The 27,887-nt window shown below is 39.3% G+C and overlaps 2 protein-coding genes across 6 annotated transcripts in view; both read left to right on the top strand.

The window, feature by feature from the left end:
- LOC111869912 (cytochrome P450 9e2) overlaps positions 1-27,887 on the top strand; it is a 130,977-nt gene that overhangs the window by 46,425 nt on the left and 56,665 nt on the right. The window lies entirely within an intron of this gene.
- LOC111869913 (cytochrome P450 9e2) overlaps positions 1-27,887 on the top strand; it is a 30,099-nt gene that overhangs the window by 1,397 nt on the left and 815 nt on the right. The window contains exons 2-8 of one of the 3 annotated variants that reach the window (XM_023861789.2): positions 10,347-10,567; positions 12,534-12,721; positions 17,326-17,487; positions 20,851-21,047; positions 22,673-22,859; positions 23,708-23,929; positions 24,446-24,700. In XM_023861789.2, coding sequence (XP_023717557.1) covers positions 10,365-10,567; positions 12,534-12,721; positions 17,326-17,487; positions 20,851-21,047; positions 22,673-22,859; positions 23,708-23,929; positions 24,446-24,700 — 1,414 coding nt within the window. In that variant the 5' untranslated portion in view covers positions 10,347-10,364. Of the gene's footprint in view, positions 1-10,346; positions 10,756-12,497; positions 12,722-17,325; positions 17,488-20,850; positions 21,048-22,672; positions 22,860-23,707; positions 23,930-24,445; positions 24,701-27,887 lie in introns of those variants that run through there. The other 2 variants (XM_023861790.2, XM_023861791.2) reach the window with 2 other exon arrangements.

Raw genomic sequence — 27,887 nt, 5'->3', positions numbered from 1 at the left:
CAAAAACCCCCCCCCCCCCCCTTGCCTCCCTAATGATGCGATCCATATAGCCGGTCTTGGTAGCGAGGATGGAGGTATTCTGAAGCTGAATGCGGTGTCCCAGATCGATGCTGTGTTCAGCTAAGGTCGACTTGTCCGGATGTTCGAGACGGATGTGCCGCTGATGCTCCTTCAACCTCATGTCCACGGAGCGGCCTGTCTGCCCAATATAGACCTTGCCGCACTCGCATGGGATACTGTATACACCCGGTGTCCTTAGGCCCAGGCTATCTTTAACCGGCCGGAGGATATTGGATAATTTGTTTGGAGGCAGAAACACTGCTTGATGTTGTGCCGGGACAACACTCTGCTGATACGGTTGAATACCGAATGGTCCCGACATAGGGAAGGAAGGCGACTGAGCCAGGTTTATCTTAAGGCCGGCTGATGTTGGGCAGACGGTTGAGAACTCTGCGGATCTGCCGGTTGTTGTATCCGTTCTTCTTCACTACATCCTTCAGGAGCACCAATNAATGCCATGTAGTTTGCAGAGAGTCCAGAGTTTTGCAGGAATATATTGCCTTCATCAGGGTTGAAGCCATGCAAGAAGCCATCAGAAGCACTGCTGCCTGCTTCTGGTTATGTTTGACAATGTGTGAAGTAACTTACCTGAAGAAGAAAGCAGTCTTCTGGGATGTGGCACCGTGTAGATGTGTTAACCAACGTTTCAGAGGAAAGTATCACCTCTATCTTCAGGGTAGAAGGAAAAATAAGAAATCTGCAAGTCTCAGCAAGTCATGGAAGCCTCTCATGTGTTCCCTTAAACACCCCCTCCCCCGGGACATGACACCAGATCCACAAGGCTACACAGGCCATGACTGACTAACATAGCAACCCCCTCCCCCCCCAGCTTAAGGGTTAGTGCCCAGCCTTTAACTTTACCTTTCTCTCCCCCAGCATAAAACCCAGCTTGACCCAGCTCCTTCCCCCCCTCCGACACTACTGTTTTCACTTGTATACTTGCCCTTCCTGCCTTCCTTCCCTGCTCTCACATAGCTGTGTATATTTCAAACACCAATCTGCTTTTACCGGTTCTCACGGTCTCTTCGCTTGCGGACTTCTTATATTTTCCCTTCTGCCCTGAAGATGGAGGCGATACGTTCCTCCGAAACGTTGGTTAACACCACATATACACGGTGCCAAATCCCAGAAGACTGCTTTCTTCATAGTCACCGCCGTGAAAGCCTCGAATCTTACATTAGTATGTGTGTTTTTTGTGTGTGATAGTGAGTGACTGCATGTGTGTGTGTGTGTGTGTGTGTGTGTCTAACGGTAAATTGTAACCTGCAGTCACGCCCTGTATCACAAAGTCCAATAAGTCCGATCATCAGTCCAAACCCCGCCAATAGTCTTCTCGTACACGTACAAGCTGTAACCGATCTGCCAACCTTAGCTTGATTTAATTTAGTAGTATGTTTTGATCCATGTTAATTACCATGTTCGATTTGGTGTACTTGTAACATACAGCAAATGGACGAGAGGTACATTGGCTATTTCTTGCCCTCAAAATGGAGTTACAGCCCAAACTCTCAAATGAAAAAGATAAAAGAAAAAGGACTAGTCAACGCAGATGCGAAGTGAAACAGGAAGGACCCCCACAGCGTTGGTTCTTAGAAAGTTACACGAAATTTTTCTTGTCGGAGTCCTTTGAGAATACGATATGTGACAGTTTTGAACATCGCAACTTAAAAGATGGGTGTTCCCTCAACCCAAGCCAAACTTAACATTTGTCAGGCTACTGACAGAATGCACGTTAAGATTTTGGAGTCTGAATTCCCTGTAATCCTTAAACGGATGTAGGGAGTTGACTTGTGGCCCGAGATGGCTCCGAGAGTTGAGAAGTCATTCTGCTAAGGCAGTTGTTTCCCGACTCAAGAAGCATACGGACCCAAAATCTGTATCTCTCCAAAATTTGTGGACTTACTACGCTTACAGTTTTCAGAGTATAAACTGTGTGTCCCAAAGTTAACTAAAACGATAAATTAAAGTACCAGTTAAGTGGAATTTATCATATCGAAATTATGTATGAAAACTAGTAACACAGTTCGATATTCAGACGAAATTCAGAGTGATGTCTAACTTAACAAGCAAGTGTAATCAAGTGTTTCAAAGTTAGTCATCAACAACCTAATAGAAATAAAGTGTCTGGTGGAACAAAGTGTGTGTGTGTGTGTGTGTTATAACAGGAGTTCCCCACTCCCCTTCCTGAGCGAGACCCTGCCAAACGATCTGAGAACTGACTCTTAGCTCTACCGGAGAACTAGCTACACACCACAGCAACCTCTCATGAAACCTTCGCCCCTTTCATAAATCTGTAAACTGATAGTATCAGTTTACTGGCGCCCAAATTACAACATATTATCCTAAAGATCAGGGGTGTGTAAATGGTGATAAATGGAGCAGAGTAAAGCCAGATGTAGCCGGCGCCACCAGTAGCAGCCCAGCAGCCCACGGCCGGAGACGACAGTTAAAGTAAGTGGACAGACAGTGGTAAGAAAACGGGTGTAAAGAGAACGAAGTGCAACAACGGTGAAACGACGATTGCAATAAATTGACGACCAACGTGTGGAGCTTGAAGTCTCACTAAGTGGGTCGAGTAAAAGAAATTGGCGCTCATCAAGGTTGGGCCAGTAGTGGAGACAGCGGGCGGTTACAACATGAAGTTGGAACACAATGTAAGGGAAACGGTAATAAAGCTGACAGTATGTTACAATATGTTAGCAAAATAAATAAATAAAGTAAAATTCAGTAAAATGTGTGTAGTTGAGGTGATGACTGGGTCTGCACTTTGTCAATGGATCTCGTTGCTGTTAACGTATATCCGTGTAGTATATATATTTAGTATGTGACAATGTTGCGTTATTGGTACATCCAAGAACTTTTGTGTATTGTAAGTAAATATGCAGTTATGGTTTGTATAATAGATGGCTAGATTCTAAATCATTATCGGAGATTCCCTTTACAAGCACATAAACCCCGACAATAAATTAGAAAAATGCTCCATTTTGAGGAGAACTGTTTGGAAGAGACTGTGGACCTGTCGTCTGACAGATTACCCATGAATGAATGAACTGATACCCAGGTTTTATTGCAGTTTTTGTGTGAAGGTTTTCTCTTGTGAGTCTACTAACACCCAGCTTCTATGGTCTGTACGTTGGGGTTATATGGAGTGCTTGAAGCGTAATTAGAATCCTGGGAGGTGACTGAAGTAAAACCTTGCTTGAAGAAAGCAGTCTTCTGGGATTTGGCACCGTGTCACATATACACGGTGCCAAATCCCAGAAGACTGCTTTCTTCATAGTCACCGCCGTGAAAGCCTCAAATCTTACATAAAACCTTGTTTGATTATTCTTCTCTTTGAAGATGGAGGCGACATTCTGCTCCGAAACGTCAGCTGAGTTTTTACTAACTATACGGCGTTATGCCCCGGAATTTAGAAATATTTGCGTTTACGTCTTTTAAGACTATATTTATTGATCATCCTATAGCATGAGTTCACAAAATTTATAAAAGCAGAAGGTCCAGTTTTGCAGATTCCTGTCAGGCTGTACGGTGACAGAAGGAACCTACTGTCTCTGTACTCCTGTAGCTATTACATGTTCCTATAAAAGGAAGAAGAATTTCACGGAATGTTTCGCTGGCTGGAGCTACATTTTGTAAAAGCGCTATGTTATTTCTTACTGATTTACTGACACAAGGGACTAAAGGTTATTGTAGCAATCTTCTGCTTCTCTTCGTAATTACTACCAATTCGTTTGGATAACGTGCACATGTATAACAACAGAACAGGAAGTATTCGATATGAAAGTGTCCACGGGTCCTCACGTGATGTCTCCATTTTTCGAGAATGCCTGTGGGTAAAGGCCGCAGATGTTTAAGATCACTTCCGTCCCTCAAGCTTAAAAAAAGTGTTTTGGGTAATGTGACGTAGAATATCCCCATTATTCGTTCTGCTAAGCCCGTCACTTCTTGCACTGACGTCCCCGAAAATCGAGCCACCGTTGCCGTCAAGTACAATAATTATTTATTGTTATTATTATTATTATTATTGTCATTATTGCATATTGGTAGCTCAGTCAGTATAGTGACTCGGGCTGAACAAACGCTGCAGGGGAAGAGATTTTTCTATTTCTTCAGTGTCCAGAGCGGCTCCGGGTTCTATCCAGCCTCCCAATATCCATTGGATGCAGGCAGCTCTTTCCCTGGTGTATAACGGCCGGTGCGTGAAGCTGATCAGTCACCCAGAACTAGTGTTGAAGTTAGGAACACGTAGAGCTTATCTTCAATTTCGCACACATAGCGTAGCGGTTCATTAAAGAGATAAAAGGAAAAAGTAAAGCTATCCCTGTAACAGACCGTGGAGACCCATAGGGTTGTGAGACGTTCAGGGTCCCACACTATCTAGACATTCGGCTCAAAGATGGCGGTAAGGTTGTCAGCCTTACGCGCCGGCCGCGCTTTACTCCCAGGAAAATTATTAAATTAATTTCTGGTACTCATATCTGTTAGAGGCTGAGTAAACCCAGGGCCTAGTGCAGTCAACTGAAAAAATCCAATGACCTCATCTGGACTTGAACCCGCGACCTTCCGACTTGTAGCATAGTGCCTCAACCACTAGGACATCTTTATTTTTAAATTTATTATTGTTATTATTATGAGTGTTATTATTGCTATATATTATCCATCAGTTTCTCCATCTATGTATGTCATCAGTCCGTGCTTTCCACCCTGTTGCCCCCAAACTGTGCTTTGTAGGATATAACGCTGAAGATGAAGGTTGTTCTCCCTGAAGACACGACCAGGAGAGTTAACTCGGGTTCCAGTCCAAGCCAGCCCCTTTCCTCATTACTCCTTCCATAAGAGGGGAGCTGGGATCGTAAAGATAGTCGCCACGTAAACTCGGCATATTTTACAGTAACCGTGGTATTGAGACGTGTTTACGCTAGATTAGGCAGTATTTTAATCTTTATTTATTTTAAAATGCTTAGTTGTGTGTTTCAGTAGTTAAAAATGGTATACTACAGTTTCTGTATGTGGAGTTTCAAAGACGGGTCATTTTAGTGTGGAACTGCAGTTTCCTGCATACAGCTTGTCCCACTAGGTCCCCCCCCCCAAGTAATATTCCTAGTACTCATTTCTGTTAGTGGCACAGTCGACTCCAGGCCCATAGTGCGGCTGGAAGGATTAGGTAAATTGAAAATTCAATCACTTCATCAGGAACCGATCCCACGATCTTCCAGTTTGTAGAATAGTGCCGCAAGCTGAAAACCGGTTGTACTCTATTTGGACCTTAAAGATGGTGAGCTTATGAGATATGTCCGGCAGATATGACAAAGAAGAGCAAGGCACTTCTTATATTAAAAAGTAAAATTGATACAGTGCAGAACCAGAGTCAAGTAAGAATCAGCACACGTTCCTTTCAGCTCAACTGATCCTTTAAGAACACATTTGAATGTAAGAAACGCGACATCTTTTCTACTGCGTAACCTCACAGTGCTCAATGGGCGAGCGTTTACAGAGCTCACGTCTTTCACCACTCCTTGCAGGAGAATCCAATTTGGTTCAAGGTCATCTGTCTCTAAAGCCTCTCTATGAATCACTCAATTCGCAATGTTCACGCTGGGATCTTCTGATTTTCTTTCTCTCCTGAAAAGGCTGCTGCCCCGTCAGTATTATACCGACGCAGTTTGAGTAAAATACACTTTCTGCTGTGAAATATTCATTCCTTCACATCTCTTTGAAAGTAGTAAACAGAACGTAAATTATATCTGGATGTTTCCTTCAAAACAACATATGACAAAAGTAGGTACTGGAACTAATCCTGAGATATCTGTTGATTCGTCAGTTTGAAGTGAAAATTTTGACCTGCATTTAATCCTGGTCTAGTGTTGTTTCGTGGTGTATTCTGATATTAATTCATGGAGCCGCATTACTGTACTGTCGCACAATCTAGTGTTCTCACTTTGTTACTAAAGAGTTCCTGCTAACGGCTGCAACAATTGCTATTCCTCCGCCTCCGGGCTGAAGTCCTCTCTTCACAGACTCCCGTACAGAACCGACTGGGTATAACCTTGTCCCATGCTTACAACAACTGGGCAAAGAGTACATAGAAAACACAGCTCTTCTACTGCTGCTTTCGTGTTTATTTCTGTGGGAACGTGTATAAACCGCTGCCCATCTCGCTATAGTTGCATAGCAAAGGTTGTACACGTTAGAGTATTGTTAGGAAGGGAACTGTGTTAAAAGATTCAACATCTTTTCTCTCCGTACATAATTTCAGAGAGTTCATGGATGCTGGAAGAAATAATGACTCTCCGACGGTTTGGGGCTTCCTGGTTTTCGTTATTTAATATGAGACCTCGAAAGAGGCCAGAAATATTTTTGTTTTGGTACTGAGTGTAGTTCGCTTTAAATTCAACTGTTACCACATTTCTAGTAGTTTTCTTAAGAAAACTGTAATGGTTTGTAAGCAAGAGATTCTTGAGAAGTTAAGGCACTACGCAAACTTCTTGGTTGAAGCCACCGTTTGGGAGAACTCCACGGCAAACAACACACTGGGGACGCTCGTGCCCGTTTACAAATATATAAGTAAAACCTAAGGTCAAGAGGTCCGTCTGATATTGTCGCGTATAGACATGTTGTTAAGCGACGACTCTGTAAACAACGACAGTTTCTGGGCAAAGGTTCGGTAAATATGTTCCCGCGGCAAACAATACGCACGCAAGAATAGAGTTACAGTCGAAAACGGCGTGATTTCTACGTTGTCCGTAGTAAATTTTTATAACCAAGACACTACATTTCAGTTGTGAGCAGGTTACTTACATGTGGTATAGGACAAGGTGAAGTGAGACACAGAAAATATAAGAGGCTTAAACTTGGCAGTAGTCAACCTTAGAACCGATCAAGTGACTAAGCTACCATTGTAGCATAGGATATGTAAGTTAGGCACGATCTACCCTGTAAGGCCTTTACTGACAGAGGTCTTGTGTATAGTGCAAAAGGAAGAATTTTCAGTAACATGTTATATGTGCAGAAGGCCAGAGGCCAAGCGTATTCATAAAAGACTAACACATCTTCTCGTCAGAGAGGATGTTACAAAAGGAATATTACGGCAAAAGTTCAGTTCAGAAAATTTTGTGGTTGTGACTTCAAGGGGCCTGACGCCAAGACGAACTGATTGGCAGTAAACCGCCAGTCGTAAACTAAATTTGACTTTGTCTTTTGAGTTGTGAGTAGTATTAGCCAGCGGGCAGAGGCGTGAGCACAGAAATTGAAGAATCTCCACTGTTACAAGCCGTTGCTATGGAACGGCTGGTGAAAACACAACAAGCTGGAAAAGACTTTGTGGGTGCTGTGGTGATTAGTGAAATATGGAGATTAGTGGTGACACATTAATAGCTTGTAGTTTCGAGTCGTGTGTATAAGTGAGCAATAAATACATTCACCAATCCAAACCCCGTCTACAGTCACTCATACTACGTGACAACATGTTCTTCCCTCTTTGTTCCTGCAGAATTATCTATCGTGGGCATGGTTCCACCCAGTATTTTGATATAATTTCCGAAACATTTAGTTTGCTTTATAAGCTACAAATCAAATTTTTACAGAACTTCACACTTAAAATACTACTGTGTCAAGCTTTACTAATGATCTCAGACCATAAAAGCCTGTAATATTGAGAGCTGTGATACGTAGAACAAATATAAATCACTCCGTCCAATGTGACCTGTAAGTTTTTTACTACATGAAAACTTAACACCCTTACATGTTTCGGTCTCTGCGGAGCCACGAGCAACCCCTGGACGATATAAAGAACCTCCACATCAAGATAGACAGGTGACACAATATCTGCCCCATACAAGAGGGACGATGGGAGGACGAACACGAGCCTGCATGGTTTATGAATTTTAATTATTGACAATACAAAATTTTTAATTAGCATCAAGAAATTTTAAATAATTTTTAAAAACTTTACATTCCCAGGAACTGCTGTGTTTGTGAAATGCTCTATTTTGTGTACTATGCATTGTAGCATATAAGTTTACGTACTTTACGTATAAACAACTTATGTGATGGTGGTTTCCTATTTGTAGTGATGTTTGCCCTCTGAAGATGGTCCGCAGAGACCGAAACATGTAAGGGTGTTAAGTTTTCATGTAGTAAAAAACTTACATGTCACATTGGACGGAGTGATTTATATTTGTAATTGTTAGTGTGACGGACCAGAATGAAACAAATCAAATGTAATACGTAGGTTTTGCATTTCTTTGCGTCTGTGTAATTTAAGTCGCAAATATCCACTCCGATAACCGTAAGAGTGTGAGGGAGTTAGGTCCTTAAAAATAATGTGTACAACAATTAAATTCTATGGCTGCCTAATCTTCAGACATCTGAACTACATAATTTCTGCTAACTGAACTGCCTTTTCTGGATGGGTAAGTACAAGGACATACAGAATTTCATCAGATCTGGAGCATTCCCGTGATTTTTATGCTCACTGATATTAATGTTTCGGCGCACACAACATCGATGCGCGGCACCTAGTTTGGGAACCAAAGGTATGACGTATTTCTATACACGCTAATCCAGGCTACTTTCCTGTTACGCTTTTGGGCATATACACTGCCACTACACGTAACTAACTTCATGGAGCTGAGCCATTCTTGAGAAACCGCCAATTGTGTAGCTATTGGAGAACTTTCTAGCATGTTATGGAATCCGAAGGTTCGTTGCCGTGTTCACAAGAGCCCACCAATGGTCTCTATCCTGAGCCAGATCCATCCAGTCCAAGGGTCTCCAAACTACGGCCCGCGGGCCACATGCGGCCCTCGATGTGATTTTATCTGGCCCGCGAAAGAATTGTGCTGTATACGGCCATCACCAGGTGTCTTTTGTCTTGCTAGAATTGTTGCACTGAATGTGAAAATTTGGTATCCTGTGTGAACGCGTTATTTACCGATCAAAATAAATTTACCTTAATTGAGACGAATTAATTAACATCACAATATTTCCCTTATGGTCGTCGTCGTCCTCTCTTCTCACCCCGTCTCAACCGGCCTTAACTACTGCCATATTATGACAGGATCAGTATTATTATATTCTATTGCAGAAGGTAAGTGCACGAAATTGAAAAATACAATCATGCATTACGTCGGACGAACTCACACTTAAGATGACGTGAGCAACTACTCAAACATAAGTTTTCTCAGTGTGTGTCTGCTAACCTGGGAACCAGTTGCCTGCTTGAAATCGGCGATTTTTCTCGGCAATTGCGGTTTTCAATTTCATTGGTGTGCCCTCGGCGTTACAGAGCGAGGTCGTAAGCCATGCGTCCAACCTCCAACCTGAAGGACCCGGTCTGTATTTATGTCCCCCCCAGTGAGAGGGTGGTCCGGTTATGCCACCAGACACCGGGTTCCCTTTTCCTCGCCTTCTACGAACCACAGGGCAACGGCGGAAGTATTCTAACCCCCCTCCACACGGGGGCTCTTGCCGAAGTTTCCAGTTCCAGTTCGCTTAGTGGGGGTGGAGTCCAGCAGGGTCCACTCGGCACGGCGGCCACTGTTTGGCCTACTGTACCTGCCCCGAGTGATTATGACGATGGAGAATTTGGTGGAATGAAGATTGGCAGGGAAACCGAAGTACTCGGAGAAAACCCGCCCCAGCGCCACTTGACCAGACCCAAGATCTAATCCGTGCCGGGCGCTGGGAGCCAGCGACTAACCGCTTGAGCTTCTCGAAGGTAAATTAAGAACTGTAGAAAGACACACGTCTCTATCGGAACCCAAATTATATTCACGCAATCTGACATGACGTCACAGTATTTTATATTTTTCAGTGGATAGTGTGTATTTCATATACACAACTATTCTAACAATCAGTTTCCGTCTTCAGGTGTAAGTGAAGGGAGACGAACGTGTTAGTTGGGCTCGTTAGAAACGGCTAGTCTTCACCACCGAGTGTATGAAATATACCCCACAAAAGGAACAATGTTCATAATTATGTTCGTACCATGAATCAGCCATTGTTAGAAGCGTTTAGATTCTCGCTAACGTGTCAATTAACATACGTCTTTCGCGAGATTTGAGGATCTCGTGGCCGTTACTGTCGTTACTGCTGTGTTCTGAGGTGTGATATCGTGCAGTCTCGAAGGGCGTTACCAACTTTTGGCCCTGAAGATGGAGCAGAGCTTTCCTCGAAACGTTGGTGATGATCTACCAGACTACACAGTGTTGTAACATACATATACTGCATGTATGTCTGCAGGAATGAGAGGGTTAACGTTTAATGTCTGTTGCTTGCTACAGGTCCTCCCAGCACACAAGATGGCTATTCTGGACTGGACGTGGCTATGCCTAGTTTGGACCCTACTTGTCCTGGCGGCAGGAGTGGTACTGTACTTCTGGGGTACCAGCACATACGGCCGGTTCACAAAGCAAAATATACCACACCTTAAACCGCTTCCATTCATTGGAAATATGGCACAGTATATGGGGAAGAAGTCCTTACTTGAACTTTTACTGGAAAGTTACAACCAATTCAAAGGCCGCCAATTTGGAATTATTTTCATGTTTCGGATGCCAGTTGTTTACGTGAGAGATCTGGAACTTATCAAAACCATCACTGTGAAAGATTTCGAGTACTTCACAGATCACCGAACAGATTATATAGAGAGCAGGGAGTCGATATGGTCGAAACCGCTCATTATTCTCAAGGGTGAGTGAATGACATACAGGTCTTAAGGATGTCATTAGATTACATATGTACCGTATATATAATGTAAATATATAGAAATATGGCCTTACTGAATAGTCATTATGACTTCAATAATATGAATGGTCTATACAGTATACTATACTATACACAATTGTTCTTCAATGTGCATGCCCCAACAGGGGATAAAAATGATGATATGAGGGATGACTATAACATGTATTCGATAAATTCCTTAAATACCAAATGAAAAATTTTGTTAGGAGATTTCATTTCTGAAGGAAGTAGGAAAGACGATTTCAAACCAACAATTGAGAATGTGAGTTTACAGGACATTAATAAATGGAGTTAGAGTAGTAAAATTTGAGAAACTGTAAAATCTTATTGTCAAAAGTACCAGGTTCCAACATCATAATATTCATAAATAAATTGGACGTTTCCTGATGGAAAGACTCATAATTATTGACCATATTTTGATAGATAGGAGACAGCATTCAAGTATACTTGATGTCCATTCATTTAGAACAGCAGATTATGATACTGACCACTACCTGGGGCGGAAAAATTTAGGGAGGAAATGGAAGTGAATAAACAAACAATACCCAGTGTTCTAAGAAGGGTATTAATCTAAAAAAATTGCAGGAGAGGGTAAAGAGCAGTATTGTGTTGAAATCTCAAATAGGTTTGCAGCTTTTGAAAACTTAGACTGAGATGGATATTAATAGAGCTTGGGAAAGTGCTAGTTAATATCAAAATTTGAGTGAAAGTGGGCTTAGGTTATTTTGAATTTAAGAAGCATAAGCCATGATTTGACGAAGGATGCTCAAAATTATTAGACCATAGGAAACAAGACAACAGTGGCTACAGGATCCAAGTGGATAAATGGGGATAATCTGAACAATACAAGACATGAAACTAGGGGGCATTTCAGGAATAAAAAGAGGGAATATCTGAAAGACAGAAGTAAATGAGCTTGTAACGAACAATAAGAACAAGAATATTAGAGAACTGTTTAGAGGAATAAATGACCTTAAGAGAGGTTCCCAAACTAGCAGTAACTTAGTGAAGGATGAGAATGGTGATCTGCTTGTACAATAGATTCCCTCAACATTTTGAAAAATGGAAGGACCACTTATCTCAGTTATTGAATATACATGGGGTCAGTGATTTTAGGCAAGTAGAATTACATATAGCTGATCCAGTAGTATCTAATCTTACTCATGCGGGGGTTGAAATTGCTGTTTCAAAGTTGAAGTAAAAATCGACAGGTAGTGTTCAAATTTCTGTAGAACTGTTCAAGCAAGGGGTGAAATATTATGGTTTTCATTTCATGCATCCTGTTGTGTTACAATATACAACCTTTTTATTATATCCGTCACAACACAACTAATATCAAGATCAGACCATTTTCGGCCCTGCTACATGTTTCGGCTATTGATAGACATCATCAGGCAAACACATGATTTACACACACATAAACACTACTGAACGACAGCACCAACAAGATTGGACACAATATTATTAAAATACATATATAAAAACCCTTGATGTAAAAAATACAAAAATCAAGTTATATAAAACAAAAATATGATATAAAATAAGAATAAAATTCTGTTGGTGTTTTTATGAGTACATCAACGTGTCAGCCGTTGTTTTGTGATTTGTTTTTTGTTTTGTTCCCATGGACAAGTTACAATATTCATACTTATTCGTATATAAAATTGTGTATGAAGCTCGCNGTATATGGGGAAGAAGTCCTTACTTGAACTTTTACTGGAAAGTTACAACCAATTCAAAGGCCGCCAATTTGGAATTATTTTCATGTTTCGGATGCCAGTTGTTTACGTGAGAGATCTGGAACTTATCAAAACCATCACTGTGAAAGATTTCGAGTACTTCACAGATCACCGAACAGATTATATAGAGAGCAGGGAGTCGATATGGTCGAAACCGCTCATTATTCTCAAGGGTGAGTGAATGACATACAGGTCTTAAGGATGTCATTAGATTACATATGTACCGTATATATAATGTAAATATATAGAAATATGGCCTTACTGAATAGTCATTATGACTTCAATAATATGAATGGTCTATACAGTATACTATACTATACACAATTGTTCTTCAATGTGCATGCCCCAACAGGGGATAAAAATGATGATATGAGGGATGACTATAACATGTATTCGATAAATTCCTTAAATACCAAATGAAAAATTTTGTTAGGAGATTTCATTTCTGAAGGAAGTAGGAAAGACGATTTCAAACCAACAATTGAGAATGTGAGTTTACAGGACATTAATAAATGGAGTTAGAGTAGTAAAATTTGAGAAACTGTAAAATCTTATTGTCAAAAGTACCAGGTTCCAACATCATAATATTCATAAATAAATTGGACGTTTCCTGATGGAAAGACTCATAATTATTGACCATATTTTGATAGATAGGAGACAGCATTCAAGTATACTTGATGTCCATTCATTTAGAACAGCAGATTATGATACTGACCACTACCTGGGGCGGAAAAATTTAGGGAGGAAATGGAAGTGAATAAACAAACAATACCCAGTGTTCTAAGAAGGGTATTAATCTAAAAAAATTGCAGGAGAGGGTAAAGAGCAGTATTGTGTTGAAATCTCAAATAGGTTTGCAGCTTTTGAAAACTTAGACTGAGATGGATATTAATAGAGCTTGGGAAAGTGCTAGTTAATATCAAAATTTGAGTGAAAGTGGGCTTAGGTTATTTTGAATTTAAGAAGCATAAGCCATGATTTGACGAAGGATGCTCAAAATTATTAGACCATAGGAAACAAGACAACAGTGGCTACAGGATCCAAGTGGATAAATGGGGATAATCTGAACAATACAAGACATGAAACTAGGGGGCATTTCAGGAATAAAAAGAGGGAATATCTGAAAGACAGAAGTAAATGAGCTTGTAACGAACAATAAGAACAAGAATATTAGAGAACTGTTTAGAGGAATAAATGACCTTAAGAGAGGTTCCCAAACTAGCAGTAACTTAGTGAAGGATGAGAATGGTGATCTGCTTGTACAATAGATTCCCTCAACATTTTGAAAAATGGAAGGACCACTTATCTCAGTTATTGAATATACATGGGGTCAGTGATTTTAGGCAAGTAGAATTACATATAGCTGATCCAGTAGTATCTAATCTTACTCATGCGGGGGTTGAAATTGCTGTTTCAAAGTTGAAGTAAAAATCGACAGGTAGTGTTCAAATTTCTGTAGAACTGTTCAAGCAAGGGGTGAAATATTATGGTTTTCATTTCATGCATCCTGTTGTGTTACAATATACAACCTTTTTATTATATCCGTCACAACACAACTAATATCAAGATCAGACCATTTTCGGCCCTGCTACATGTTTCGGCTATTGATAGACATCATCAGGCAAACACATGATTTACACACACATAAACACTACTGAACGACAGCACCAACAAGATTGGACACAATATTATTAAAATACATATATAAAAACCCTTGATGTAAAAAATACAAAAATCAAGTTATATAAAACAAAAATATGATATAAAATAAGAATAAAATTCTGTTGGTGTTTTTATGAGTACATCAACGTGTCAGCCGTTGTTTTGTGATTTGTTTTTTGTTTTGTTCCCATGGACAAGTTACAATATTCATACTTATTCGTATATAAAATTGTGTATGAAGCTCGCAATGTAGATGTAGTAAAGTAAATTATAATATTAGTCAGTGCCTCATCTTACAAAGTATTGTCCATACTGTAGGGAATGTAAACAACGAAAATTTTATGTAGGAATAAGTATGAATATTCTAACTTGTCCATGGGAACAAAACAAAACACAAATCACAAACCAACGACTGACACATTGATGTACTCGTAAAAACACCAAAAGAATTTTATTCTTATTTTATATCATACTTCTTTTTTATATAACTTGATTTTTGTATTTTTCACATCAAGTGTTTTTATATATGTATTTTAATAATATTGTATCCAATTTTGTTGGTGCTGTGGTTCAGTAGTGTGTATATGTGTGTAAATCATGTGTTTGCCTGATGATGGCTATCAATAGCCGAAACATGTAGCAGGGCCGAAAATGGTCTCATCTTGATATTAGTTGTGTTGTGACGGATATAATAAAAAGGTTGAAATAATATGGTCTGAGATCCATAAACTCATTAATTCTGTTTCGAATAAAGAATAATTGCCTGAACAGTGGAAGGGGTCTATTATGGTATCAGTTCATAAGAAGGGCAATAAAGATTGACTGTAATAATTATCGTGGGATATCACTGTTATCAACTTCATAAATAATTTTATCCAATATTCTGCTCTCAAGTTTAAGTCCATACATAGATGAAATTATTGGGGATCGTCGTCATTGTGCGTTTTGGAGAAACAGATGAACTGTGATCAGAATTTTTTAATTCATCAGATACTGGAGAAAAAATGGGAGTACAATGTAACAGTACATCAGCTATTCATTCGACTTCAAGGTAGTCTATGATTCTGTTACGAGCGAAGTCCTGTGCAGTATTCTCACAGAGTTTGGTGTACCCATGAAACTTTGTAGGCTGCTTAAATTTTGTGTTTAAATGTAAAGTCCATATAAGTAGATATTTATCTGATAATTTTTCTATCCAAAATGGCCTAAAACAAGAAGGTGCTTTATCACCACTGACTGTCAACTTTGTACTAGCTTATGCCATTAGGAAGGTCCAGGAGAACCAGGTGGGTCTGAAATTAAATGGGATACATCAGTTGCTGGTCTATGTTGATGATATGACTCTAGTGGGGGATAACATAGATACCACAAAGAATCAGAGAAACTTTAATTGATGCTAGTAAGAAGGTTGGTCTCAAAGAAAATGCAGAAAAACTGAGTATCTGTTACTGTCTCATCAACCGAACACAGGGCAAAATCATGTTATAAAAGTAGCTAATACATCCTTTGAAAATGTGGTACAACTCAGATATTATGGAACGAAACTAACAAATCAAAATTTGATTCAGGAGCAATTTAAGAGGAGATTGAATTAAGGGAATGCTTGCTACCATTCAGTCCAGAACCTTTCACCTTGTCTGATGTCTAAAAACTTAAAAATTAGAATATCTAAAACTGTAATTTTGCCTGTGGTCCTGTATTGGTGTGAAACTTATTAAGGGAGATATGTAGACTGAGGGTGTTTGAGAACAGGTTGATCAGGAGAATATTTGGGCTGAAGAGGGATGAAGTGACAGGAGGTTGGAGAAAACTGCATAATGAGGAGCTTCATAACTTGTACTCTTCACCAAGTATAATTAGAATGACCAAGTGAAAGAGGATGAGATGGACAGTGCATGTAGCACGAATGGGGTGAAGAGGAATGCATTAAAGATTTTTGTTGAATAGCCAGAAGGAGAGAAGCTACTAGGAAAGCCAATACATAGGTGGGTGGATAATATTAAAGTGGATTGTAGGGAGATAGGATGGGGTGGCATGGACTGGATTGATCTTGCTCAGGAAAGTGACCAGTGGAGATCTCTTGTAAACATGGTACTGAACCTTCAGGTTACATAAGTTGTTGGAAAATTCTGGAGTAGCTGCAAAACTGGCCCCTTCTCAAGAAGGGCTCATCTCCATGGAGTTAGTTTTTATATATATGAGTACACCTTTTAATAGCTAACCTGATTTTAATATTTATTCTAATTAAAATATTTAAATAAAAATTATATTTAAGTTTAATACATTCCATAACATAAGGGTATTACATAGACAATATACCTGTAAAATGCACTTTTTATATGTGAACACTGACCATTGTGGAGAGGTATAATAGATAGAAGGGCGATTGTAAAAGCTGTTTGTACCTGATGATGATGACCACAATAGGCCAAAACATGTAATACATGCAAACATATGGCGTGTTTATACCAGTATTTTTCAACTGAGTAAGAACAAACTTTGTGACATGGTTCTTATTTAATTAAGGACAGAGAAAACTTCATCATTCTGCAATCAATGGCAATTATTTCTGTAGACAGCCACTCATAATGGAGATCCAGGTAAGAAATGAACTGCTAAATATTATTTAGATTAACTTAAGAGTTTTAAAGTGCTAGTAGAAGAGGTACTTGCCAGTCACGGTAGCTGAGCGGTCTAAGGCATGCACTGTCTTCACTCGCTCAAAAGCCAGGATCGTGGGTTCGAATCCCACTCAGGGCATGGATGTTTGTGTGTGTTTTTCTGTGTTTGTCTACAGGTAGAGGCCTGGTGACGAGCTGATCACTCGCCCAAGGAGTCCTACCGAATGTGTAAGATCTAGTAAACCGAAGTGAAAAGGAGAGTTTCATGGAGGTAGGCCTAGGCCAAAATTGGGGCTGTAGCGCCACAGAAAAAAAAAAGAGGAGGTACTTAGTAGACATCATTAATGTTAATTAGAAGTTGCTTTGAAATTGCTAAATTACACTTTAAGTAATTTTAATAGGTAGCAGGAACACAAGGCATTTGAGCACTTGTGTTCACATTAAGCAAGCCCCAGTCTGGAAAGTTTTCTGAACCGCTGTTGTATGTGGCATAGGCCAGCGCTGGAGAGACATGCGGTCCACACTAAGTCCTGCTTTCACATCCAGCAAGATGAAGACCATGTTTGTGTTGGTGAATGAATGCAGTGAGCAGCTGCTAGACTTCCTGGAGCAGAGCTATCAACAGCCGATAGAAACCAGCTACAAAATCAAAAAAGGTAAATATATTATCACTTTTATAATTTGTGTTAAATAAATGAAGAAATTTTACTGTAAACAGGCCAACCGCGGGGTGTAATGATATACTGGCTGGCCATGTTTGTTGGGCTTATGGGTTGGTGATAGATATGTACAGACATTCGTGAAATGATGACTGGCATGGGAGAGCTGCAGCAGGAAAGCCTGCTGCATGATTTGTTTGACATGAAATTGTGCCTCTATGGTGAAAAGAGCCTATGCGGCAGGTGTGTACTGGAGCCAGTTCACATCATCTCGGTTTAATCTAGTGCCTAAAAATGTATAAGCTGGGAAATTCCAACCATTTCTTTTTTATGACTCTCCTGACCCCATTATAGGAACACACAGACACACAATAAAAATTTATAAGCCATTTTTCTATTATTGAAAGTAAGTTGATAAATTATAAAATTTTATAATAATAAATGATTATAATAAAGGGAAAGTTGTCCCTCTTCTTAACTAATTAAACACTACGCTATGAAGGCATACGGGGGAAATATGCATCCACATTTTTTGACCTTGGGACTAGCTGGAGGTGAGTGGTCAGCTTCACGCTCCGGCCCCTTTACCCACGGTACCCATTGGATAGGATGTAGGATGGACTCCGGAGCTGGTCTGGACGACGTGGAAAAGAGAAAATTCTTGACTCTACCGGGACACGAACTCTGACCCTTTGGTTGTCTGGTCTGTGTCCACTCACTGTACTGACTACACTATCCCGACTCCTCTAAATTTTTATAATACAAATGTAATAATAAATGATTTGGTGGACCTGAATTCTTGTCTCTGCGTTGAGAAGAGTGTAGGCTACAGATGTGTTATGGAGCTGGGATAGCTCAGTTTGTATAGCGACTGACTTGTGGGCTGGATGACAGAATGATTTGGAATTATAGTCCTGGTAGGCTCAAGAATTTTTTTCCATGATGTCCAGACTGGTTCTGGGGTCTTCCCAGCCTCAATTCCAGGGGTACCGGGGGCTGTTCCCCCAGGTGTAAAGTGGCCAGGGCATTAAGCTGACTACACATCTCCAACTACTGCTGAAGTCAAGAAAATGTGGACCTATAAATCAACTCCCCCATATGTCTTCACTGTGTAATGCTTAATTAGTTGAGTGCAGGGACTACTTTACCTTGCAGGGTGTACTGGGGTCAGTTCATATAATCTCGGCTTATTCTGATACCTAAGAATTGGGAACAGACGAAATTCCAGACCATCTGAAAAGATTAAGGGGAAATACACAGATACACACAGCGACAAAATTTTAGGCCAGTATCCATCCTTGGACCAAAGCTTATAAAAAGTCAGAATTTAATATTACTGGGTTTCGGGAGCAAACATAATTGCCCCGCACTCTTTCTTATGAAACGTCCCCATACAAGGCAGCTTCCCTGGCTACTGCATCAGTGGTGTCATTATCAGATATGCCCAGATGACCAGGTATTGAGCAGAACACAGCTGACTTCCCAGACTTATTCACATAAAGGAATTGGATGAAAAATCTCTCTAAGAACAAGGTGATCTTGTATTTGTACATGGAGAACTTGAAAGACACAAATAAGATAAAAAACTGAGGTGTGTTAATTGAAAGGAAGAAATCTGTATATGGCATAGGGTTTGGCTGTCTACACTATTAAGGTAATGGAGGCAGTGAGATGAAGCATGGTCTCTCACACCTTCCTGAACCTCGAACCCGTCAAGCTATCAGTGTACATAACCATATATTCTGGATACTCAGAAAGGAGTTCCTCAAAATAATGACGATATTAAGGTGCGCCTCTCATGAAATGGGCAAATGGAGGTCGCAGGTCAGGCATGTATTATGCCAAGGTGGAATTGTTAAAGTTCTGTTGAGAATCATACATTTCAAGTGGATATCAATTTGCTCAAGAAGGTGGCAAAATTGAACCCTGAGGTTTAGAAGTGTTGGTGTACACATCGGACCTTCTATGGTAAGTGGATAGAAGAAACTGCACTCTAAGAAGGGTGATGAGGCTGTGTTGATAAACTAGTTGCATGCTAACAGAGGAGATTCCTTCACAGAGATGTTTGAGTTTACATGGATTCCTCATACAGAACATCAAGATCACTGGTGAAGAAAACTCCATTACCATGGTGACAAAATGAATCCCAGTCTCATGAATATGATGTATGATAGACAGATTGAAATTCCCTCTGGTGCTTGCAGAGTTTGTCTGAAAACAGTTCAAATGTGTTAAAATCAGAGCATCACCATCTGGGCTTCACTCCATGACCAGTTGTATAAAACTTCTAAAATTTTCAATAACTGTTCACATTTAACTTCAAACCATCTCAAATAAGGTTCCTAAAAGGGTATGATATTAAGAATAAGAGGAAATAACTTGGCAGATAAATGAAATAGCAGAACATTGTTGTTAAGAAACAGATCAGGGGGAGGATATAAACTACAGTTGTGAGAAATGTACACAGTGGATCTTTGCTGCAGAGAAACAAAGTCTGCTCTGCAGAGCCCATGTGATAGATGTATGTGTAAGGGTGGGCCATAGCACTTGGCTCTTACACCGCAATCATCACTGATCTATTGTGCTTCTGTGATAGATGGTTCATAGCTAGTTTGAGCTATTTTTTAACACTAACAGTTCTAATGCATGATACTAGCATTTTGTAACAGTTCCAGCTGAGCAGGTGTCTTCCCCACTTCTCAATTTGAAGATAATAAAAATATGGATCTCAAAGAAATAAACATGGTAATGATTCTCCTGATTCCATAAAATGATAGGAATTTCATGGCTAGCTAAGTGGTTATTAGCCTCTGAAGAACTCGAAATGTTTGCTCAGCTTAATCGATTTTCTCTTCAGGACAGTTATGCTTTGTGTGCCACAGGGCTCGAGTATTCGCCTTGAAATTGTACACCAGCAAATTTGATAACCCATTCTCATCGAAATCTATATTAGTGACCTTTGTGGTATTATGTCTGTGTTGAACGGTGACATTACCCTTGCCTTTAACATTATATGTTGAAAATGTTATGATAACCATAAATAGTCAGTTTAGATGGCTGGTATGGGTCAGAAATAGGTTTGGCCATAACTTTTGAAATTGTAGTACATGCATAATGAGGGTGTGTGTGTGTGTGTGAGCAGCCAATCTAATTATGTGACATACATTATTTGGTATAGCTTGAGATTTGGTAGAACTTGTGTCCCACAATTTGAACACTGTTACATTGGAACTACTGTACAGAACCTTAAAATAATCCTTGAAACACACTTAATTTCACAGCAAAAACTAAGTGTTGTACCATGAAATAAGGTACATTAGGAGACTGGGCAGATTTATGCTGTTGTTTATGTATTTTCAGATGGCGATTTGTTGGTGCTGGAGCTAAAGGAATTTTATACCCGATACACAAATGATGTCATTGCCACGACAGCATTTGGGCTTAAAGTTGATTCCCTAAAACATCCAACAAATGAATTCTATATGATGGGGCAAGATGCCACCAGTTTTGGTGCAATCAAATGGTTAATCTTCTTGTCAATACCAAAGGTCATGAAGGTCAGGACTGTTTATCCAGAGACATGCTATGCTTATGTGTATGTTAACCCCTTGAAGCATTAAGTTGTTGGAAGTAATATAGAAAATTCAGTTCCTACCTCAGAGACACATAAATGCTTTGTGTGGCTAAAACATATACATATTTATTGTTGCAGCATGTGGTGCATATTATTTCTCCCCTGCTTTAATTGGGTAAACAGTATCAGTTGCTGTCTGTCTATATAAACTTATATTCGAGTATAATATACTATGGCAGGGTAATCTTGTCCAGTTTAATGACAGGTTATTTGCCATTTGAGACATTTAATTGGCCACAGCATTGTGTACATTGTCATTGTCCATTTATTTTCCATATATATCCCTACAAGTTAAAAAACCAGGATGTGGAAATTGTCCTTTGAATACAGATATCAATATGCATATACAAAATCAACATCATATACATCAATCAATAAACATATACACACTTGGCTTCAGCAGTTCTTCATAGATTGTTCTATTATAGTATCATATTACAAGGTACAGATACCACATTTATTTTCAAAATTTCTCCATGGATGGATCCATAATAGTTTCATAACGTGAAATACGGTTTAGCATGAAATTAAGTGAGTTAAAGAAGAATGAATATTACATATAACTGAGAAAACTTTTCTAAGGAAGATTGTTGGAACCAAGACAGATGAACAAATATGAAATGGGAAGCAGAATTTTGCATAATCCGAACCTACTGATTTGCCCAACTTTCTAGTGTAACTAGCTCAAGTGGGTAACAAGAAATGCCTACTGAAGTTTGGTTGGATGACTTTTAGAAAGCAGTAGTTTTGAAGAAAAATACTGACCATATATGAGGAGGTTGTGGGATGTGTAATGAATTTATCTGATATATAATGTCATCTAATGACAGGATGGTGTGTTTGCTTCTTCTGCTTATATTTTAACAGAGTTTATTTCTTTGAAGTTATTAATGCAGTGTGTGTGATTTATGGTTCTCATGGCAGTGGCTGTGAACATGTCATCTGGTTGTTCACTGAAGGGATATGACGCCATGTAATTTGGTAGAGATTACCAGAGAAACATACTGGGTCCATCTTCAGGGTCAAAATTGAGCCAACATGCACCAGAAGGCAGAAAATACAGTCAGTTCATTTCTTCAAAACATTGGTAATCTCCTGTTTGACGGCTTATTATCCTAGAAGGTGGTACAATTCATAGTCACCACCTTGGGAACCTCGAATTCTGCATACTTGGTCATTATCAGTATTTCAGAAGAACCTGATCCTTCTACACTGGAGACAGTAGGTCCCTTTGAAGCATAGGTGTACCAGAATGTGTGGTACCACTTTGCCAAGGCAGTATTGGCATTATTAATACAGGTTCTTTAATAGTTGACATAAAGTTTGGCAGAAATTCAGTAGAAAAATTCTCTCCCTCTGTTCCCCAACAGGAAATGACAACGTTTTGTTAATCAACAAGAAACAAATTCATCCATTTAATTATAGCAACAAATTAATTGGTCAGTTAGCACAGTCTTAATATTATTAAAAAATTACAATTTTAATGTTGTACAAAATTACAAATAAAAATGGTAGATTGTTTGACTGCAATGAATGTTTTCTGTTCAGTTTTTGGGCCTTAGCCTTGTACCAGGGAAGATCACACAATTTTTCAAGACATTGGTACTTGACACAGTTGCCACACGAGAACGAGAAGGCATCATCAGACCAGACCTGTTGCACTTGCTGATCCAGGCTAAGAAGGGAACTCTACATGAAGAGGACTCTGCAGAGGATCAGAAGGGTGCCAAGATAAGTAAGCCGCAGCCCTTTGATCTCATGCGTTCAGTTGGACAGTTCTGTACTCTAGTGCTTTCCAGGGGAGTCATCAGAATACTTCAGAAATTATCTTGATAGCCATCCAGTCACACTGAGAGGACCCATCCACCCATGATCATAATTATCGCCAGTACTATCACCGTTGTCATAATCATCACCATTATCCATCCGTGATATTCATTTACAAATTTACCCAGCCATCCATTCATCATCATATAATTATCATTTATGTTATCTCATACCATATTTCATAAAGTGACAAAAGATTTGAACAGTAATTGACTCATGAAAGTACACTTATCTGTAAATATACATTTGTTACAAAGCATTCATAAATCTCCTGTTACATGATATGTGTGTGCTCTATTAATAGTGACAGTTAATTGTATACTGTATTACAGTTTTAAGTTTTCTAGTTCATTGATGAGTCTTTGAGAGTATATGCTTGTAGTCAGGACAGTCATGGACTAAATGTACCTGTTTCAGTTGCCCCTTCTATTTGATTTCTGTCGCCAGTTCCATGTGGAGATACGTTACTTTATGTATATATTCGTATGACTAGTATACCCAGATTAATTTTATCTGCATATGTACTTTTGCTGGTGCTGCCGCTACTCTTATCTTTGTTGTCATCATCATTGTCATCATCAGTGATGGTGCTGTTTTTGGTTGATGATAGAACCATGTACAATTGTAGCAAATTGGAATCCCTGTCTGGCTGTTATGCTACTTTCATTTATTTTATAATTTTATGTAATTATTGAGGACAAATATGAATTGTAAATTCAGTTAGCAGCTTCCAAAACCAGATACTTTTTGTCACAGAATTAGATGATGAAGACATCATAGCCCAATCCCTCCAGTTCTTCTTGGCTGGATTTGACACATCTTCCACACTTATGAGCTTTGTCTCTTATCTGCTGGCCATACATCCAGATGTACAAACTCGGTTGCAGGAGGAGATTGACAAAACACTGAAAAAGCATGATGGGAAATTTACGTATGAGATGGTCCACAGCATGAAGTACCTCGACATGGTCGTGTCAGGTGAGAATATGCAATTGTTTATTCATAGAAACTAAGTACTCATATATGCTTATCTCTGCTTCATGATATTTGAGTTTATCACAGCTGTGAATATCAAAGTCACCATCTGCTGGGACATGATGCTGTGCTTTACGAAACTGCTTGGCATAATGTTCCAGAGCACAGTGATCTCCTGTTGCACTGTTTCCTTTACTCTTCAGTATTTCTGTGTATTCCGTCCATAATGTTGGGATTATATCCATTAGCAAGCTTCCTGTCACAGTGGATTTCAGATATTTGTTACAAGTCATGTATGACAGGCGTGTTTGTGAAAACATTTGATTTTGATTTGTTCTTTTCTTTCTCTTTATATTCATAGAGCCAAATAAAGAATTCAGTATGGACCAACTTACACGAAACATGTAATAAGGTCTTCGATTCCATACTGACGGATAGCATTCCGCACTCACAGAACCTGAGACATTAGTCGGTATGTTTAATCCATAAATGATAATGTATTTAAATTCATATTCACAGAAACACTACGCCTGTACCCACCAGGAGCAGCTGTGGAACGAGTTTGTGTTAAAAACTACACACTGAAATCTGATCCTCCACTGGAATTGCGTCCTGGAGACAACATTATGATCCCTGTCTATGGGCTGCAGCATGACCCCAACTACTTTCCTGACCCTGAGCGCTTTGATCCGGAACGATTCAGTGATGACAATAAGCACAACATCAACCCAATGACATACATACCTTTTGGATTAGGCCCAAGAAGCTGCATTGGTGAGTAATATTTATGATTAGTTCCTCACTTCTTCATTAGCATTTATATTAGTAAGAAAACGTGAAATGAGATTAAGGTCTTCTTGTTTTTCATTGAACTCAAGAATTGGATATTAAATTCTGTTTTGATATTCTGAAGTTTTATAGCTGAATTTTTCAGCTGCTTCTGGTTCTTTCAATTTTTCACTCTTCATTGAAATTACATATGTAGGCTTATGCAAATGTTGGTTGTGGAAACATAACAGTGAAGTAAATTAAACTTTAATAGAACCAAAAAACTTAAGAAAAATATCAGTGCCTCATTAAATTGTATTGTCTCATTCAGCCACGGCATGTTTTGATTGCATTGACATCATCAGGTAGTTTGTAAATAAATAAATATAATACGAGTATATTATTATCGAAATTCCGAGTTAGAACAAAAATTGTCTTAATAAATTCTTGTGTTAAGTGATAGAATAAAAAGAAACATAAATTTTAATGATTTTCTTAGTTTGTTAAAATGGTTAGCGTAAGGTGGATGATGTATAATGTGAGGCTTGTGAGGTGTGACTTAGGAAGGGTATGTATATACAGTGAAGTGACAAGAATAATGCTGAATTTATTGATAGCTTAGTATGCTTAATTTCAAGCATTGCAAATATAATAGGTTCTATGGGGATGTATAAGGTTTATTTTACTGTGCTGGTGAATGATGATGTATGGTGGGGATGTGACTTAATATGCCAACTGTAGTCATTGGTATTGTGTCTCGTAGAAGCAGTGAATCCTGGATGTATAGTGGAGTGTTAGTTGTGTCATAGTTGTTACTTGGCATGGTGATGTATTTTTGGGCTGGAACAATAAGTAGCGATATTCTGAGTTATTTCTGTTTCTGCCTCTGTGATCTAGTGGTCATAGGTCCAGGGTTCGATTCCCGGCGCTACCAGATTTTCTGAGAAGTATTGCGTCTGGAACAGAGTCCACTCAGTCTTGTGAGGATAATTGATGTGCTACTTGAATGGAAAAGTAGCGGCTCCGGTCTAGAAAACCGAGATTAACGCCTGTGGGAATCCGTTACGCTGAACACACGACACCCTCTATCCACAAAATTTGGCATTAACTTCGCCGACAAGTGGCGGTCGCTCGGTTGGTCGGTATACTTCCCTTGCGGACTAAAAGCCAAGAAGTTTAGTTTTTATTTATGACGATGGTTATTGCCTGCTGTGGCATGTCCAGAATGCAGTTGGTTGTTGTGCTGAGACTTCTATCAAGAATACTGTAGGGTGACCAACAAAGACATTATAAAATATGAATGCTATTCGGAAAGTAACTTCCGTTTGTTTCAGACAACTAATATAGAAGTGGTAGAGAGTTCGTGCTGGAAAAGTAGCGTCACATGATTCATTGCCTTGTAAACCATCACGTAACTGGTCACGGAGTGTAAGTTCTTGTTTCTACAGTGTGAGTTATAATGTGTTCTGCAATTGATAATCCTGCCAACTCCGAAATTCGTGCAGTTATTCACTTTCTTCATGTTAGGAACTTCAATGCTGCTGAAATGAATAATGAATTACGCAAGGTTTAAGGCGAAAATATAACGAGTGAAGGAACTCTATGGTATAGAATGTTCAAAGATGGGCTAACAAATGTTCTCTTTCGTGTGAATATCAACAAATTTCATGCACTTTTCTCTACGTGATTATCACAAGTTTTGCACAAGGTGTGTTCTGTAAGTACTCAAATGTGTTCACAAAATGCAGAGAATGGCTTTGACTTTGATTTTTTTTAGAGCGATACCATAAAGATGGTGATGAATTTCTCAGTCACACCATAAGAGTAACAAATGATGAAACCTGGATTTCATTTATGAATGCTGAAACCAAGAGCAGTCAAAGCAGTGGATATACACACATTCACCAAAAAAGCCGAAAAAAGTTTAAATAATCGTCGTTTTCCAGAAAGCTGCTGGCATCTGTTTTCTGCGACAGGAAAGGAGTGCTGATAGTGGAATTAATGCAATGAGGGACCACAGTAATGTCAGAAGTGTACAGTGAAACAGTAAGAAATTTCGTAGTTCCATTCAGAACAAAAGGCATTGAATTCTGACATTGAATTCATGACAATGACTGTCTGCTTGCACTCGAGGACTGTTGGAGCATTTCAACTGGGAGTTATTTGACCGCTCTCCCAGGAGCCATGATCTCGCTCTGAGCGACTACCACCAGTTTACTTGTACCTACTTGAACAACTGGTTGGCATCACAACACTTCCACAATAACAAGGAGTTGATGGAAGGTGTCAAAATATGGCTCAACTCACAGGCGGCAGACTTCTTTGACACAGGCAATACAGAAACTTATTCCCTGATACAACAAGTGCCTAAATTCTGGTGGTGACTACACTGAGAAGTAGCTTAGGTGTCTACATATTTTTTGTAAATAATAACATATTCTTCCTCTGTGTTTGTTTTATTAACAGCTCACTGGAGGGGCTTCTCACTGTGTTGATATTCTCGCTATGTTGTAGCGGTTTGGTCTACACTGCTTCTACAACATAGTGACAATATCAACACAGGGAACAGCCATACACATATCATCATAAGAAAATCTAATATACATCACTCCAAATAAACAACTTGTTGGTGACATACAGAATAACAAGCATAAGCTCCACAAGACGATAGTAAGGTCAAGAGCACACAACCTAACCTTTGCGCGATCACAAAGTTTTAAAGAAATTTATCACAAAATACTTCATTTCACAAAGTTAATAGAAAGTCCGTCAAGTGTAACAATTTGTAGGTCACTTTTTATTATTATTTCTGCCTTACATGTTTCGGTTTGACACAACCATCATCAGAGGCACTTGCTACAGTTATGGAAACACTGTCGCTGTTTTGATGTTCACAATTATGTTTGTCATGTGGACGTTGCTACAATATGTTGACGTGTAAAAGCACAAACATGCTGAGATAGTTGAGTACACTATCAAGTTCTCACTTTTCATCCGAACCTATTTTAAGTTAAAACACTAAAATGTTAAAATATTTTATATAAGTGCTGAACTTCTCCTTGTTAATTCATCCCGAAGATGGGAGACATCAACTTGAGGTTGTATGGCAGCAGTATCTGCACACCGCTGTCAACATGCTACTTATTTTTGTTGCTAGTATGATGCCTGTTGAAATATTTTGCTCATAAATGTC

This window comes from Cryptotermes secundus, unplaced genomic scaffold (assembly GCF_002891405.2).
Source record: "Cryptotermes secundus unplaced genomic scaffold, Csec_1.0 scaffold842, whole genome shotgun sequence".
Taxonomy (NCBI): Eukaryota; Metazoa; Arthropoda; class Insecta; order Blattodea; family Kalotermitidae; genus Cryptotermes; species Cryptotermes secundus.
The sequence above is the reverse complement of the archived record's forward strand: the minus strand, read 5'-3'. Positions and strand labels throughout refer to the sequence as shown.